General features: G+C 49.0%; 1 protein-coding gene across 3 annotated transcripts in view; it reads left to right on the top strand.

The window, feature by feature from the left end:
• The first annotated feature begins 789 nt into the window (after positions 1 to 789).
• Positions 790 to 16,492, top strand: part of LOC144948704 (aryl hydrocarbon receptor-like) — a 43,385-nt gene continuing 27,682 nt past the window's right edge. For all 3 annotated transcript variants that reach the window (XM_078878382.1, XM_078878384.1, XM_078878383.1), the window contains exons 1-3: positions 790 to 1,298; positions 5,923 to 6,110; positions 13,056 to 13,606. In XM_078878382.1, the coding sequence (XP_078734508.1) occupies positions 1,246 to 1,298; positions 5,923 to 6,110; positions 13,056 to 13,606 (792 nt within the window). In that variant the 5' untranslated portion in view covers positions 790 to 1,245. The remainder of the gene's footprint in view (positions 1,299 to 5,922; positions 6,111 to 13,055; positions 13,607 to 16,492) is intronic.

Raw genomic sequence — 16,492 nt, forward strand, 5'->3', positions numbered from 1 at the left:
CTCAGTGGGCCGTACCTGGTACAAAACAAAGTGTAATCGTGAAGTGTGTGTGAGTGTTGCTGAATGCGATGTGCGTGCGCAACTACCGCTTACGAAACCCGAGCGTGGTGGTGAATGCCGGGGAAGGGGGGGCGAGGAAAAGCCCTCGAAACAAATCCCTCTTGGCCTGGTGACCCCACCACACAACCCCATCGCCACCACCACCACCACACAACCCCATCGCCACCACCACCACCACACAACCCCATCGCCACCACCACCACACAACCCCATCGCCACCACCACCACACAACCCCATCGCCACCACCACCACCACACAACCCCATCGCCACCACCACACAACCCCATCTACACCACCACCACACAACCACATCGCCACCACCACCACACAACCACATCGCCACCACCACCACCACCACACAACCCCATCGCCACCACCACAACCCCATCGCCACCACCACCATCACACACCCCACCGCCACCACCACCACCACACAACCCCATCGCCACCACCACCACACAACCCCATCGCCACCACCACAACCCCATCGCCACCACCACCATCACGCACCCCACCGCCACCACCACCACACAACCCCATCGCCACCACCACCACCACACAACCCCATCGCCACCACCACCACACAACCCCATCGCCACCACCACCACGCCTGACAGCGGTAGCAGCGGTAGTCCCCCCGCCCCAGCCGCTGTGGCCAGAGGCGGTGGTGGGGGGGAGGGGTGGAGGAGGAGACTCCACAGGCTCGAGACAAACACAAAATCCGCGACAGGGGGGGAGGGCGGCTCAGTGGCTCACAACTCAACGCAGACGAGATCGCACGGCCTGGCGCAGCAAGCACTCACACGGGCTCTCTCACTCGCACAGTTCTCTCTCTCTCTCACGGTCTCTCACTCACGGCCTCTGTCACTCACGGCCTCTGTCTCTCTCACGGTCTCTCACTCACTGTCTCTCTCTCACACGGTCTCTCACTCACTGTCTCTCTCACACGGCCTCTGTCACTCTCTCTCACACGGCCTCTCACTCACGGCCTCTGTCACTCACGGCCTCTGTCTCTCTCTCACGGCCTCTCGCTCCCACGGCCAATGCTGCAGCGTGAAGAGGATTGAGGCTACGAGCAGCCGCTGCTTGCTACTGCTGCTGCGGAGAGCAAAAGAGACCGGCGCTGCCGCGCAGACGGCAGAAGGAGAGGAGGCGAGACAGGAGGGGAGCTCGAAACATCGGACATGAGCGCGGAGAGATACGCGGCGAGGAAGAGAAAGAAGCCGTCCGTGTTTGGGTGAGCGCCGGGTTTCAGTGGGGGGCGTAAAACAGTCGGCCCAGTGCGGTGAAGTATGGTCAATAACCTCCCCGTGCCGTGAGCACGAGCCCAGCGTGGGTGTGTGGGTGCTGTTGTTGTTGCTGCTGACCACTGCAGCGACGTGGTAGCGGCTCCAGGTCACCCACCACCTCGCTGGGTACGCTCTCTCAGCCGCACGGCGCTCGACTGCGATCACCGTTAACTCCTTGCGCGTCCACCACGTCGCTGTTGACTGCTGTCCACTGCTCGTGCAGTGTCAGTACTGACATCACTCGTTAGAGTCTTCGCCATCATCCAGTCAGGAACCCACCGAATGGACTGCATTGTTATGATGGAAGCCAAGTAAGTACTCCCTAGTACTGTGTTGGGAATTTGGGTGGGCAAGTCTTGGATCAACATACCTGTCAACCCATTATCAGTGCCTACCTCATTACAGACCAATTCACACCTTATTGGTCACCCCGTGCCCTTACAAATCTCAACGTTCATCCTACAAAGTCCCATCACAAGGGAGAAACACAAATAAAATGTTGTTACCCGTATTGAAACGGCTGTACGCTGTATGGACCTGCAAACTCAATTTCGCTGTACAAGAATACGGGTAAAGCGTATGGGTTGACAGGTATGGGATCATGAGTTTATTATCATTGCGCTTGTTAACCCAGGAAAGCCTCACTGAGTCCCAAGACTCTTGTTCTGGAGGGTCCTGCCAATTGTTGACAGTGCGGAGCAATGTTGCTTTGTGTACTCCCAACTGGGAAATTCGCAAGTAATTGTAGTTTTACCATTGGAATATTTGGCTAATAATAGTAACAGTGTGTTTTATTTTCTAGCTATGGGAGGAAACTGTAAGGGAACCCATTTCAGAGCGGTGAGGGGAGGACATACAAACTCCACAAAGGCAACCCGAGTCAGAAATCGAACCCAGGGTCTTGTTGCTGTGAGGCACAAGTGTTGCCACTGTCCCACCGTGTCGCTCTGAGTTGTGCGTGACAGATCAGATGGGTTGTGGTATCCAGCAACACGTATAAAGTGCATACATGTGTGGCTTATCTTCATAATAGTATCAACAACTGTCTATCGCCATCCCTCGCGCTCTTGCGAGTTCACACTCAGACTCACTCTCGCATTACTCACAATAGCGATGGATGGAGAGCAGACTCGCCTCGCTGGGTTCAGTGTGGTTTACTAACCACTGCGCCACCACTCCCTGCAACCATGTTAGTGGATATGACATCTAATATTTGGCTGGCAAGTGTAAGTCATCGAGATTTTCCATTGTGTAGAAAGCAAATAAGTTACCCATAGATATTTTGGGATAATATTTAAAACCAGAATCTCCCATTTAGGGGCCATCCATTTAGTACGTATGCATGGAGGGGGGAGGGGGGGTTAACCGAAATGCGTACGCTTGCGTATGGGGGGGTCTACTGACAATGTACGCATAGGAAACGGGGGTGGGGGGGGGTGAAGCCTCGATAATAATTTGTCTACATTGGCCTTCAAATGAGTTAGATAGTCCGGCGGTGGACTACATGTTTCCTTAAACACGTTAATATTATTAATCCATGATCGTTTCTGCGTGGATTAAATATCGGCCGTTCTATAGGATTCGGGGGGGGGGGTGCGTCAAGCGTACATTCGCAGGTAGGGGGGGTAAAAAGTACGCGTGCGTACAGGAAGGGGGGAGGGTCAGGTTTTGACAGATTTTTGCGTCCGTACTAAATGGATGGCCCCTTAAAATACAGCAACACATGTTATCCAAAATACAGGTTTTTGTTAGTTATATCGCGATATAACCCATAAAACTGTATTATAGCTGATATTGGTCGCGTAATCCTACGTGTTAAACTGACACATATCAGTTGTTACCTCTCAAGATTATTTGTTGTCCTGTTTCCCAACTGATTCTAATTGTGCTTTCGGAATAATGTCACGAGGCAAATAATATATCCGTACATATTGCAGAGTAAGTACATCGCCTGCTTTCTGAGAACGGCTGCATCTAAGAATGTTCAGAGGATTTCAAGTGACCCACATATTCCACACATAAGTAGTGGTCTCACTCTAGCACACTCTGCTTTGAGATTGTTTGTCTCATGACAGCCAAACCGATCATTTTAAATCTCAGAGCTATGCAGCCGCGGCATGTCGGCTGTTCTGACTCACTTGAGTGTGAGTGTGTGAAGACACGTTAATATATATAGCAAGGATTTAGCCGAATGAAGTTAACACCTGGTTTAATGATATATATGTGTGCAGTCATTGGTGACTGTTAGGGAGCATCGACTCACTGGAACCCAGATTCAAACCTAGGAGGTTAGCGTTGCCGGCTCAGCTCTGATTCCTGAGTAGCTGCCACCTTAGGACAGCCTTCTTCACCTTAGTGCAAATACTTTGTAGTCGAGCGTGAGATGCAATTCAGTCATCGCGGTATTTCACAATCACAGAGATCAAGAACAAATAATTATGCAGTCCACGAGGAGCACTTACACACTCACCGTGTATTTTTAAGTCAAGTACTTTGTGCTCTTGTTATATAAAATACTGCGATTTGATTCAGTTGGTATGTTTTTTGAGGAATTACCGCACACAATTACTTCAGTTAGAGGTTTGTTTTTCCCATTTTACTTTGACTGTGGGATGCTTGAGGCATGTCACAATGTCGCATTGTACCAGCTGGAACATAACAATGATTTGCCTTTCTTCGTTATCTGTGGACTTTGGGTCCTTTCTTGTGCAAATATAGTTTTGCCAGTGAAATTACTGCATGCGTGTCCCTTTGGTGGCACGCACAGACGAGCATTAAACTGCAGAGCACGGAGTGCAACGTTTCATGGCTGAGAAGCATCGCCAACCTCTTGCATTTAAACCTCCTTAAGTTTGAGCGCTTGCCGAATTGTGCCGTTTTACACCCCGTGTAAACGCCGCGTTTCAAATATGCGCTCACTCACCCTTTTGACAATCTAAAACGTGCGTTGATTTGTGAAGGGTTGTGAATGCTCGGGTACTTCTGAAAGTTTATTTGCAAGAACAGCGATGGATCTCGCAGCTCTTAATCAGGTGTTGCATGCACCTCTACCGTCAGCAAAGTTTATGCTGTGATTATAATAATAATACTCTTATACTCTTTTTAAGTGCACAACTTTATCTATCTGTGATGAACGCTGCACTTTCCGTCGTTTTTATGCGGGGGGCGCTGCAAACCTACTCGCTCCCTGCATGAACGACGGATGCGCAGGGACAGACGTTCTATTACGTTGGAATCGATCTGCTGATGACGGTCTTCTCGCACGGCTAGCTCTATGTCGCCTTATCACGACCCCGCAATCCCAAACAGGTGAAAGTCCGCATCGAACCGAACCCCCAGCAAGGACATCTACTTAACGACGAGAGAAAATTCACATGACATGTCCTTTTCAATGAAGTCTTCCAGATGTAAAATGATATCAGCTTTTAATGAAGAAATAAAGTGATCTAATTCAAAACATAATACAATTGAAAGATGTTTCATTTTAAAACTTGAAAACGGAGCATCGGGTGCTTGTGTGAATGCGTCGTTCGTGTGCAATTTTTGTTCATGACTTTCCTGGCCGAAGGCCGTAAATGGTTGTGAGGGGCGCCACAGGCACCCCCGACAGCATGCTACAGTGTAAGGACTTCACCACCATCATTATCAGGGACACGAAAGCGACAAAAACTCGTTGTGCTAACCAGAGTGTGTGCATTTCACTGCACTGTAGAATGCCTCCTGCAGGGATCGGCCGGTATAATAATAACAGCCCTTTGTCAATCCACTCCTGCATATAATCTTCCCCAGTCTGCGGCAGTCCCTGGGGGGGTTGTTGGACCATACTTCACCACGCTGGTCAGTGCTCGTTGGTGAAGTGGTCACCTAGGACAGGTTCAGATATCGCTCACCACTGATGTTAGTCATGGGTTCAGAGTACAGTGTGAAAAACCACTGCGCCCACTGCTCGCCCTCGGATTTCCACCTTTTCCACAGACGAAACCCGCATGTATATCTCGGCGAGTCCGAGGTCTGTTATCAGCACTGCACTTTAAACAAGTTCAATACCGCAACACCAGTACCAGATCTCGGTGAAAATCGATTCCTGCTGCCCCGAACACAGAGGTGCCAATTCCTGGACTGTTCACGTCAAACCTGGACAGGTTGGTCATCCTAGATCCCCCCAAGTTAGACACTGAAAATGCGAGCATCAAGTTAAATTTATGTACATACAGAGACGTTCACAGAAAACTAAAGCAAAAACAATTAGTACAATTAACAGAAATAAAGAAGAAGACAACAAAATGTAGTAGTGATATGGTGGCTTCGTACCCATATTGACCGGCACAGTCTGAGTTGGTCATCAGATCGCCACCTGTCCGTGTTTTACCAAGACAGTGCGGAATTGGCATTTATGTTCTGGAAGCAGGAAATTATTTTGGTCAACATTTGGTCCCCGTGTTGCTTTGAGCTTCATTACAGTTAACTGTATAGTTTTGATAGACTTGGTGTTGACTGAGAAAATCTGCCAGGGTTTGTTCGCAATGGAAATCCCCAACCGTTGACCGCATGTTGATGTCTGCACGTCCTCAGGCCCAAGTTCTTGATAGGCGAAGGCATTCATAACAATGCCAGCAAGAGGCACCGGGACCGCCTCAACTCGGAGATGGAGGATCTTGCGGCCGCCCTCCCTCTGCCTCCGGCCGCCATTGCCAAGCTGGACAAGCTGTCCGTGCTGCGGCTGAGCGTGGGGTACCTGCGTGCCCGCGCCTTCTTCCAGCGTGAGTTGGCCATTTGTTGTAGCGACACATTGTTTTCGGCGACAATTAGAATTTTGTCAAGAACGGGTCACCACCATCATCATCATAATCGTCGTCAGTAGGATTGCCACCGTCTGTACAGACCAGCCTTGGATTTATTTCTTGTCAGCACTGTGCAGCATACTGTAATAAAGTTTAAACATAATACCACCAGATCTCAGTAAAAATTCATTTCTGACACCTGAACAGGAATGCCGCAACCCAAGAGTGCTCGGGTCAAACCCAGTACACTACGAACCCGCCAAACCTGAGTTCTCATCCATGGCTAACTTCAGTGGCGAGTGATGTCTGAACCGGTCACTGGGCGCCCTGATGCCTTTCACCAACGTGCACTGACCAGCGTGGGGAAGCATGCTCACACCATTTCCATGATAATAGCATGGAGAGGCCCTCACCCAGTAGTCGATTAACAAAAGGGCTACACCTGGGTGCCACGGTGGTGAGATGTTCACTACCTCGCCTGATATGCAGGAGATCGTGGGATTGATCCCTTCGGTTTTCCCCTCCACATTTAAAAAACACGAGTATTTGGCTGCTATCATTAATTTCCACTTTGTTGAGCTATCATTTGTTGCCAGGTCGCTTCTGAAAAAGAGCTATATAGCTCAGAGGGCCTTATCTGGTGAAATAAAAAATGGTTTAGTTTTCTAGTGCATACACAAGGTAGGATGGACCTGTGCAACTCCACTAAGCCCTTCTCTGAAACTGAGGACATTCAAGAGCTACACACCTTGACGACACGGCTGAAAAAAGTACGGCCAGCGTTTCCTGTCGTTGTTAGCGAAGAGATCGATCGTCACATTTTCACTAACAATTGCACAAAAATTTACATTTTCCGTCTGGTTCATGCGAAGCGAAGCCCTGATTGCTCGCCCACTCTGTTACGATCGCTCGCGTGACAATCTCTCACTGCCACGATCTCTCGCGACCACAATCTATCGCGCCACCATCTCTCGCTGCCACGATCACCCGCTGCCACAATCGCTCGCGTTACGATTGCCTGCTTTATGATCAATCGCTGCCATGATGGCTCACGCTACGATGCCTCACGGTATGATCGCTCGCGTTACGATCGATCGCGTTACAATCGCTCACGTGTTGTTGATTTGCCCGCGTTGCATCACCACGGTTCGCAACAACAGCAACATACACTCACAATCCGAGGGGGGGAGCGGTGGCGCAGCGGTTAGTGCACTGAGCCAAGAACCTGGCTATTTGAGATCCATAAGTGGTTATGGCTACATCAGTGGCGTGTAATTTATAGACCGCTGATGGCCTCTCCTTCACCAACTCGCCCAAGCCTGCGTGGTGAAGTACGGTCAAACAATCCCCAACGACTGACAGGGCATGAGGAGAGGCTTCATCCCACAGTGTAGGGACCAGGCGATGAATATTAATTTTGTGATTAATTGCGATATTATTATTGCGCACATACTGGGTCTGCAGACTTTATTTCCTTTTCTTGTTTGTTGTGGTGCTATTCGACAGCACTTAATTCTTATCCAAACCGGCTTGTTATCTGAAGCATTCATTCTGAACCAAACCTGCCATTTATTTATATGTGTATCTGTTGATCTGTCTGTCTGCTGTCTAGTTTTCAGTCTTGCAGTTTCCTGTGCTGTCCTGCCTTGTTTTGTCTGTGCGTTTACGAGTTGGAATGTAAATGAAGTATGCACTCCGAAGTGCCACGGCACTTTGTAGACCCGGCACAGCCTTGATGTGCTAGAGGGCCACGGAGTGGAAGTGCAGAGGTTGGCGTGCTGTGCTACGAACCCGGCGACCCGAGTTCGATTCCCACTCACGGTGATCACACCTGTGACGATTATCTGAACCGGTCCTGGGCCTTCCCTAGATCGACTCAGCCTCAATTGAATATCTAGTACGATGTGTAAAAACATCGCCACTAGAGAGACAAAGGCGCCTGGGCGTGGAGCTGGCCACTCACCCCCTTGTGTGCTTTTCTGGCCTTCATAAGTGCTCGTTAATAGCACTTTCCACAACAGTCTGTTAAGGATATATGGGGGATCTTTGTCTTTGTGCAATATAATCAACCAATTTCACTAAATATTCCTTTGCAAGAAATCGGTTGTGCTTCTTTATCGATTCATTTGCAACAAATATTGACCAGGAGGCAAATCTTCTCTTGGATGGTTAAAGGGTTTTTATTTTTCCAGTTTTTGCAAGTTACTGAAATCTTCAAAGTACGGACATTCTTTGCAAATAAGGTTGCATATCGAGTTTAAGAAACCTTTGGAAAGTAATGCATAAGACAATAATAATTGGCGTCATTGTAGAGACTATACGTAATATGATAACCTCCTTCGTTGAATATATCCCCCCACACACGATAAATAACATTAAGTTTACTCACTGAATGTTAAACCGGTCCAGAGTTTGCCCGTGTTGAACCAATGCTGCAAAAAATTATGCACTCACAAAAGGCCGTGTGGCTGATGAGATAGATACGTGATGGAGGCATATTGTTTATATCTATGGGATTTTTTTGGCAAAAAAACTGCTCGACCCGAGATGTAATTATAGCTCACTTGTAAGTGTTCTGATGCTTGCATTGTCGTTATACTGTTCGCCTGTTGGCGTTCTCTGGTCGAACACTGGTGGTGAGACTAGGCCATAAGGAGGGCTGTCTCTGGTGTAGGCCAATCAGTTTCAAAGGCAATGCGTACATTATCGTAGCATGTTTGTTTTCATGTTTTGCCACAAGTATGATTTGTCTATTTGGTGTTTGAATATCATAACACCTGTTTTATTGCCAGAAAGGGTAAAACCTATTCTTATCATATTTCATCAGGCTTATATTGCCTGCTTATTTTACTTTGGAAAGGAGCGCTCACTTGAACAATACCCGTCTCGGCTGAGACAGCTGCTCAAGCTCAGCCGCATTTCGTCTCCGATGTACTTCATCAAGGTCGGCAGAATGCCTAGCAGCATTGGTCCGTAGCCTCCGCTCCTTGTTAACCCACGCACCTGACTTGTTCCCGTTGAAGGTATTACCGTCAGAACGTACGTCGTACACATTATAGGTTGCGGGAGTCGCCAGTGTGCAGAGAGCTACAGGTTATTGTTTTCAACATCCTAACGTGTTGGTGGGCGTAGAGACAGACTTCCTGTCTCAAGTTCACGAGTGGACTCTCGATTGCCCGGGGTGATATGGGAGGGGTACCCCAATTTAAATATACACGTGGATATTGCTAAGCAAATGTAAACTGGCATATAAAGAAAACCCAGAATGAGGTCATTATTCTCTGAAAACACATTAGGTATGGTAAAGTGTTAAACACGAGAGAAAAATACGAAAACACGTTTCAATGCAGCTTGGCACCCGAAAAATACAAAGTAGCTGTTTACGTTTACTGAGCGAGATGTTTGCTGTGTTTAGTCGCTGACCTTGCAAGAAGTGAATAGCAGCTAATAATATATCCAAAACAAATAAGCCCATAGTGCCCCTCCACATGAAGAAAATGCGCCGGTTGTACACATTCCGCCACCCACACAGCCTTCTGGGAAGCGAAACGTCTCAGTAGCATTGCTTCAACACAAGCAAACTCTGGGCCGTGTTTCGACGTTTGGGCGGCAGGATGGCGCACCTGGGTTTTATTACTGACTCTGGCGCCTTTCTATGAGGAGTTTGTATGTTCTCCCCCTGGTCTGTGTGGGTGCGCATTACTCTATTGGGATCACACAGCAGCAGCAGCAACATCGCCCCTACATCAAAAACCTGGCAGGACCCTCCTATCTGTTGAGACTCGGTGAGGCTTTTCTAGGTAAACGAGCAAAAAATGCAGTCTCAGCAGTCAGGCTTACTTGAATCAATGCTGGAGGACTTCTGATGTTAGAGGGCAGGACGCTCTCTGTGACGAGATGTTAACTATCTTGCCTGCTATGCAGGAGGTCGTGTGCTTGATCCTGACACCTGCTGTATATTTGGAGTTTGCATGTTCTCCCCGTTTTCACGTGGGTTTTTCTCCGGATCCTCCGGTTTCCCCCTCGACATTTATAATGAACATGCATTTAGTGTATTTATCTGCTATAAATGGCCACGTGATAAGCCACTTCGTTGAGCTATCATTTGTGACCAGGTCGCTTCTGAAAAAGAGCTACATTGCCCAGTGGGCCTTACCTGGTAAAATTTTAAAAAGTTTACAGTTTGTTTTGGATATGAATCCTAGTTTTCACAAAACTAAAATATATATTCTAGAACATTCCTTTTTTACTTTATTTTTTCATAAGCACAGTAAATCTCCAACCCGGGTAATACGCCCACAGATAATCGAGAGGTTACTTTTTTACGTTTAACATTGTCCTGTATGTATTTGTGGTGGTGGCACGTGCCTGTAATCCAGCACTGTGGAGGCAGGGGTTAGCGGATCACACAAACATTTTATGTATCTCCCATCCCGTGGGTGTCGAGGTCACCATCTCCTGACTTACCAGGCTATGGCAGTACAGCAAGTGGGTTAATCTCCATCTATTTCTATTTATATGGGAATACCAAAGACGAAGACCCCCCATATAGCCTTAAGAGACTTTTGGGGCAAGTACTGTTAGCGAGTACCCTTGAAGCGGAAGTGGGTAGCCAGCACTTACGCCCGGCCGCCTTTGTCTCCCCAGTGGAGAGGTTTACATACCACACCAGGCACTAATTTTGAGACCGAGTTGACATAGGGGAGGCCTAGGAGCAGTTCAGATACTCGTTACTGATGGTGACCGTGAGCAGGAATCGGACCTGGGTCTCCGGGTTTGTAGCACAGTGCGCTAACCAGTGCACTACCGCTGCCCATCGGGAACACCTGGCCTGGGTACACACACACACGCTCATGTTTTCCCGTTGTGTCCCTCCAACAGATGTCTCCAAATGTTGAGTGAACATATTGGAAATGATCTCCCTTAGTTTAATGCGTATGCTTTCGTGACCAAAATTAATCACAATAAAGGTTGTATGGGTTAGATCGCGAAAATATAAATGTGTCGTTAACCCACCACCACTCGACACAGCCAATTAGTAAGGTTTGTCACGAATCAAAACGTGCCAATTAGTTACGACTTCAGCAACCTGGTGTGTTGGAGAGTAAACCCACAACGTTTCTAATTTGAGTACCGTGACATTTCGCTGGTGATTACAACCAGATTCCTCAGGCTCCCCCTTCTGTTTCCAGTCTCAACTTCTTTGGCCTCAGGGCCATTCCAGAACCAACCTCCTCGGGCAGGGCCCTCGCTCTTGATGGGCTACAATCCCATACGGTCGCGCTTCCTTCTTCAAAATCTCACCATCCGATTTATCCCCCCCTTGAACCTCTGGAAAGCAATGCGCCGTTTCGTTTTCCTTTCCGTGTAGCCAATGGCTGTGGATTTATTTTTTGAGATTCCCCTTCCTCCCCCCCGCTGCCACCCCACCCCCAGGCATATTTTAAGACATCGATACATTTGAGCCAATACGCATTCAAGCACTGTAAATCTGCAACTCGGTACAAAATTTTTGTCCAGCTGTTTATCGCCGTGGCAGGTGAGTAATGTCTTGTCTCTGTTAACTGTGGGAGTGGTGAGGCAGGAGGGGCGGGGGCTTGGTTAAGGGTCACTCTTGTGGGCTGCTCGATGGGGAGCTGAGTGGCGAGGAGCTTATGGGACTGCGGTGTGGAAGGGGGGTCAGGGTGTCCAGAGGGCGGCAGTGGTGATTGGTTGAGGGCCAGATTTGTTGAAATTCCTGAGTTTTCCCTCACAGCTTCATGCCGAGATATTCTCTGGATGCTGTACTACGTTAGACCAATGTGCTAGTCTGTCCAGCTGATTTAAACAGGCCGTACGCTGCAGGTGGAGGATAGGTTAAGGTCAATGAATGCTCTTCCTTCCGATGTTAGGAAGCCATTGGAGCTATGCACTTTTAAATCTAGATAGAAAACGCATTTATTCAAAACAGTGTTTTGTGTTTAGTTTGTTGTCCTTCCCCACATCTCCTATTACGGTGCTAAAGAAGTTGAACATACGTATGTACGTACATACGTAATTCATATGGAAAGAGTAAACCGCCATTAGAGTTTACTGCGTGTGATCCGTTGGGCTGTCAAGAGGCTGTTAGGCAATGCTCTCTGCCGCCCATAAACAACAGAGCCTGCTCTGGCTCCTCTTTTGACCTTAGAGGTGAAAAGTCCAGCTCCCTTTCTTCCAGGTCCTTCATTCAGTCCATTCACACCATTTTCCGATAAAATAAACACGGTCGTGGAAATCCCTCTGTAACTCCTCAGTTACCTAATCCACCTGCTAACTGACAGAATGCTGTGTGACTGCGAACAAAGCGTGTGTCCCCCCATTGTCGAGCATCCATTGTTACGTTTTGTTAAAAAAAAGGGCCAAAGTGTCTCACGCACAAACGAGCGTTGGGTGGTAACAAAATAACTAAGCAGCCACCACACCTACCCATCCTCCTCATATCGGTCTCTTCGGCAAAAAAAAATACAGGTGTTTTTTTTTTCAAAATCCCATCAGCCACACAGCCTTCTGTGTGTTCATATATATAACATAGCGAAATATTCAGCTAGATTAGTAGGAGTTTAACACAAAACCAAACTCTAGAGCAGTGTCTCAGGAGTATCGGGCTGCTTTCTTGAATGCTGGTGCACTGCGAGCCAGATGTTCGCAGGCAAGGGTCCTCCCTGTTGAGACACGGGTCTGGTTGGACGCAAATGTACGTAATTTACACAACACAAAATAAACCATGAGCAGCATCGCGGAGAATATACGGACCGAAACGTGAATCACAGGGTAGTGCTCTATTTATTGTTGTTGTTGCACTTCTTTCACGCCGTACGTAGCCAACCACGCTCATCTGTGGGCAGCCTCGAGCCAGGCTGTAAGTGCTGTGAGCCTTTTCTGAGAACATTCCCGTCCTCACAGAGCTGGACACCACGGGGAGGAGCTCGCCACCCCCGCCAGACCAGACCCTCACCAATGCCATCGACAGCGGCAGCAGCAGAAGCACGAGCAGCAGCAGCAGCAGCAGCTCCCCCTCAGCCCAGCAGCTGGAGTTCGTTCCCTTCCTTCCTCGAGAGCAACTCTTACCCGAGGAGCAGCTCCCTTATGACGAGTGTCACCTCTGGCACCACAAGGAGCCATGGAATAGCCCTCTGGCTGTCGTGGTGCCGGCCGATTGCCCGGCTGCGTCGTCCCCACCTCTGTTCGCCCCACGTCGGCCCAGCTCCACGTCCTCGTCTCCCGCGGACGAGGCAGACGCGGCGCCGGGTTCGGTCGCGGAAGCCGGCCTCGCCACAGTTGAAGAAGAAGAAGCATCGCCAGCATCGCCATCGCCGCCGTCCCCGCTCGCACGCCACGGGGAGGAGGAGGAGGAGCAGGAGGAAGAGGGCCGAGCGGTGGTGCCGTGCGAGGGGGGCGGCCACCTGGTGCTGCCGCCGTTCCCCGGTCTCATCGACCCCGAGATGCTGCTCGAGGTAGGAGTGCGGGGGAAAAGGGAGCAAGCAGCTTTTTCCCGTCGTCTGGCACCGGCCGCTCAGAGCCGTGGCGTTGCTTATGCTCAGACAAGCAAGGGGGTATCGTGGCGCCTGTCATCCCTGGCTGGCTCGGAGCCAGTAGTGGACATTCCCCATTGCTATGGCGGAAGAGCCAGACTATGGATAGAACAAGCACATTGGCCTCCTACAAAGTGGTGGTCATTTAGGGTGGCAGACGTGGTGACACTCGTGCCACGCAGCAAGAAGGATCTGGGTTCCATTCCCAACTTGGGTGCCTTTCTGTGTGGAGATTCTGCGGTCGTCCCCTGTCCTGCAAGGGCATCAACCGGATTCTCCGGTTTTCTCCCACGACTAAAACTAAACGTAGAACATAACTGATATTGGCCACATAATCCCAATGCCAATGATTACCTGCAAAGTTACTCGATTGTGTGTATGTTGGAATTCTTTCGCACCTTACGTAACCAAGCGTGCTTATCGGAGGTGCGGGATTACACAAAGCAGCATCATTACCACCCCCAATTGTGAAAGACTTGGCACCACCCTCCTAATGAGGCTTCCCTGGGTAAATTAGCATAGCGGTAGTGTATCGATTCCTGGAAGGATGACGGGCTGAGTCGATGCAATGTGGGATTTGAACTCCCGACGTTGTGATTGCGAGTTGAGTGCTGTGAGCACAGCAGCACTTGTATACGGCCATACCTTACCCATTGCTGCTTTCTCGAACGCGTGTTATGGCTATACAGTACCATGGTTTGCTTTTCGAGTTACGTTTTCCGGAACATGAGGGCAATGTTTTTCAGCTGTACGCGGTTTGCCAAGGCCATAAAGAATGGTATATTATCAGAGCATGTTTGTTTGCATGTTCACCACAAGTACGTGTGGTTAATGCAGACTTGATGCCTTGAAAAAAGTACCTTTTTGGTGTTGGAACATCTTAACACCTCCTGTTGTATTGCCAGAAAGGGTAAAACCTATTATAATTTTTTTATAATTTTGGATACCGGCAAAAACGTATCCCACAGATGTAAGATTCTCATCTCTTCGCGTTTAAAAGTAGTGTGCGGTGCGCTTGTGCAGTACAGTAAGTAGGTGGTGCGGACTAACATATTGCCACAATATCCCCTCCCCACTACCACCCCTTGCGGTTTCCCTCTTGCACGTTGTAAGGCCCCTTCTTTACACAACATCCCCACGAATATCATCTGCACCTTCATCGTCATCATCATTCATCATAAGTAAACATTTTCAGTTTAACTTTTTGTTATTATTTCAGTTTTTGTCCCAATTATATCTCATTTATGTGTGTATGTTGAACTTCTTTCGCCCCGTACGTAGCCAGCCGTGATAATCTTTTACCTTGTATGTTTTTTTTTGTATGTGATAAGGGGAGAAATGTTTTAAATTATAACTTAAACAAAGACGGAGGGGCCGATGATTTTGGACCTAGGAACGTAGGCCTATATTTCCCATAATATCTGTAATGTTAATTGTTGAATGCGGTTTTGCCCAACACGAAATTTTCCAGGAACTTAACCCCCCCCCCTTCCGCGTCCGGCGAGGTATCACTGTCCAGTGTCATGATTCACCACAATGAGCAAACATTGGTTAAAATTACATATTTATTTTACATATCAAAATATTTCACCTGGAAAACCCCTCGAGATGGGACATCTCGTTTGGAAGGGGTTGTCTGGGGCAGGGGTCCCCAACCCCCGGGCCGCGAACCGGTACCGGTCCGTGGCCTGTTAGGAACCGGGCCGCACAGCAGCAGGAGGTGAGAGCGGTGAGTCCGCGCGTGCCCCCCCCCCCCCCCCCATTATTTTATTATTGGCCACTTCCGTCCGCGCCTCTTTCCCGCACTGCGCACTTGTCTCAGTCACAGTGTTGGTAAGCCCACAAGCTCTAACCCCTAGTAGCCAAAATGAGTAAAAAACAAACGTCGCTGGAGAGCTTTTTTGAAAAGGGGGAAAGACCCAATGATGAACCCCCCCCCCCAGGTACGTGAAAGAAAAATTGTCTTCCACGAAACCGGTCCCTGGTGCCAAAAAGGTTGGGGACCGCTGGTCTTGGGTGTCGATTGATATGCACAGAGCAAACATGCGGCGACACGTACACACACACGTACACATACACACGTACACACACACGTACACACACACGTACACATTTAAATGAACACAAAGATTTCCAATATAGCCTCAACAGACTATTGGGGCAAGTGCTGTTAGCGAGCACCTATGAAGGCCGGCACGGCACACGAGGGGGTGGGTGGCCAGCACAACACCTGGACGCCTTTGTCTCCCTAATGGCGATGTGAGCACACCGCACCAGGGACTCGTTTGAGTCGACCTAGGGGAGGCCCAGAACATGTACAGATATAGTGGTCATTGGTGTTGACCGTGAGCGGGAATCGGCTTGCCACAAAGTGGCGACATCACCATGGCGCTTGTGCCATGCTTGGAGGCCACGTGGAGTGTCGATAGCTCACTGGCAGGAGGTCCCGGAACAGGCCCATCAGGTGCCACGGGTTGACTGAATGAAATGGCAGATGCACCGGCTGTGCTCCCCACTGTGTCGACTTGCCTGATTGTATCCACCTTGCGCTCCGCTCATTGTTGTGAGCGTCACTCTTCTACCCTCCGTTGTTGTTGGAGGGCGGCTGCCTGCAGCTGCCCAGTAGCGTCCTTCACGAGCTTCCTCCATTGAGGGCGATCTTGACAATACTGGAACCAGTCATCAGCAAGTCATATCATCTCCACATCCTCCATTCTCTAGTCCGTGCAGACATACAGCTATATACACATACACACATGTCAACCCATACGGTTTACCCGTATTCTTGTACAGGGAAATTGAGTTTAC

The sequence above is a fragment of the Lampetra fluviatilis genome, chromosome 50 (genome assembly GCF_964198595.1).
Source record: "Lampetra fluviatilis chromosome 50, kcLamFluv1.1, whole genome shotgun sequence".
Taxonomy (NCBI): domain Eukaryota; kingdom Metazoa; phylum Chordata; class Hyperoartia; order Petromyzontiformes; family Petromyzontidae; genus Lampetra; species Lampetra fluviatilis.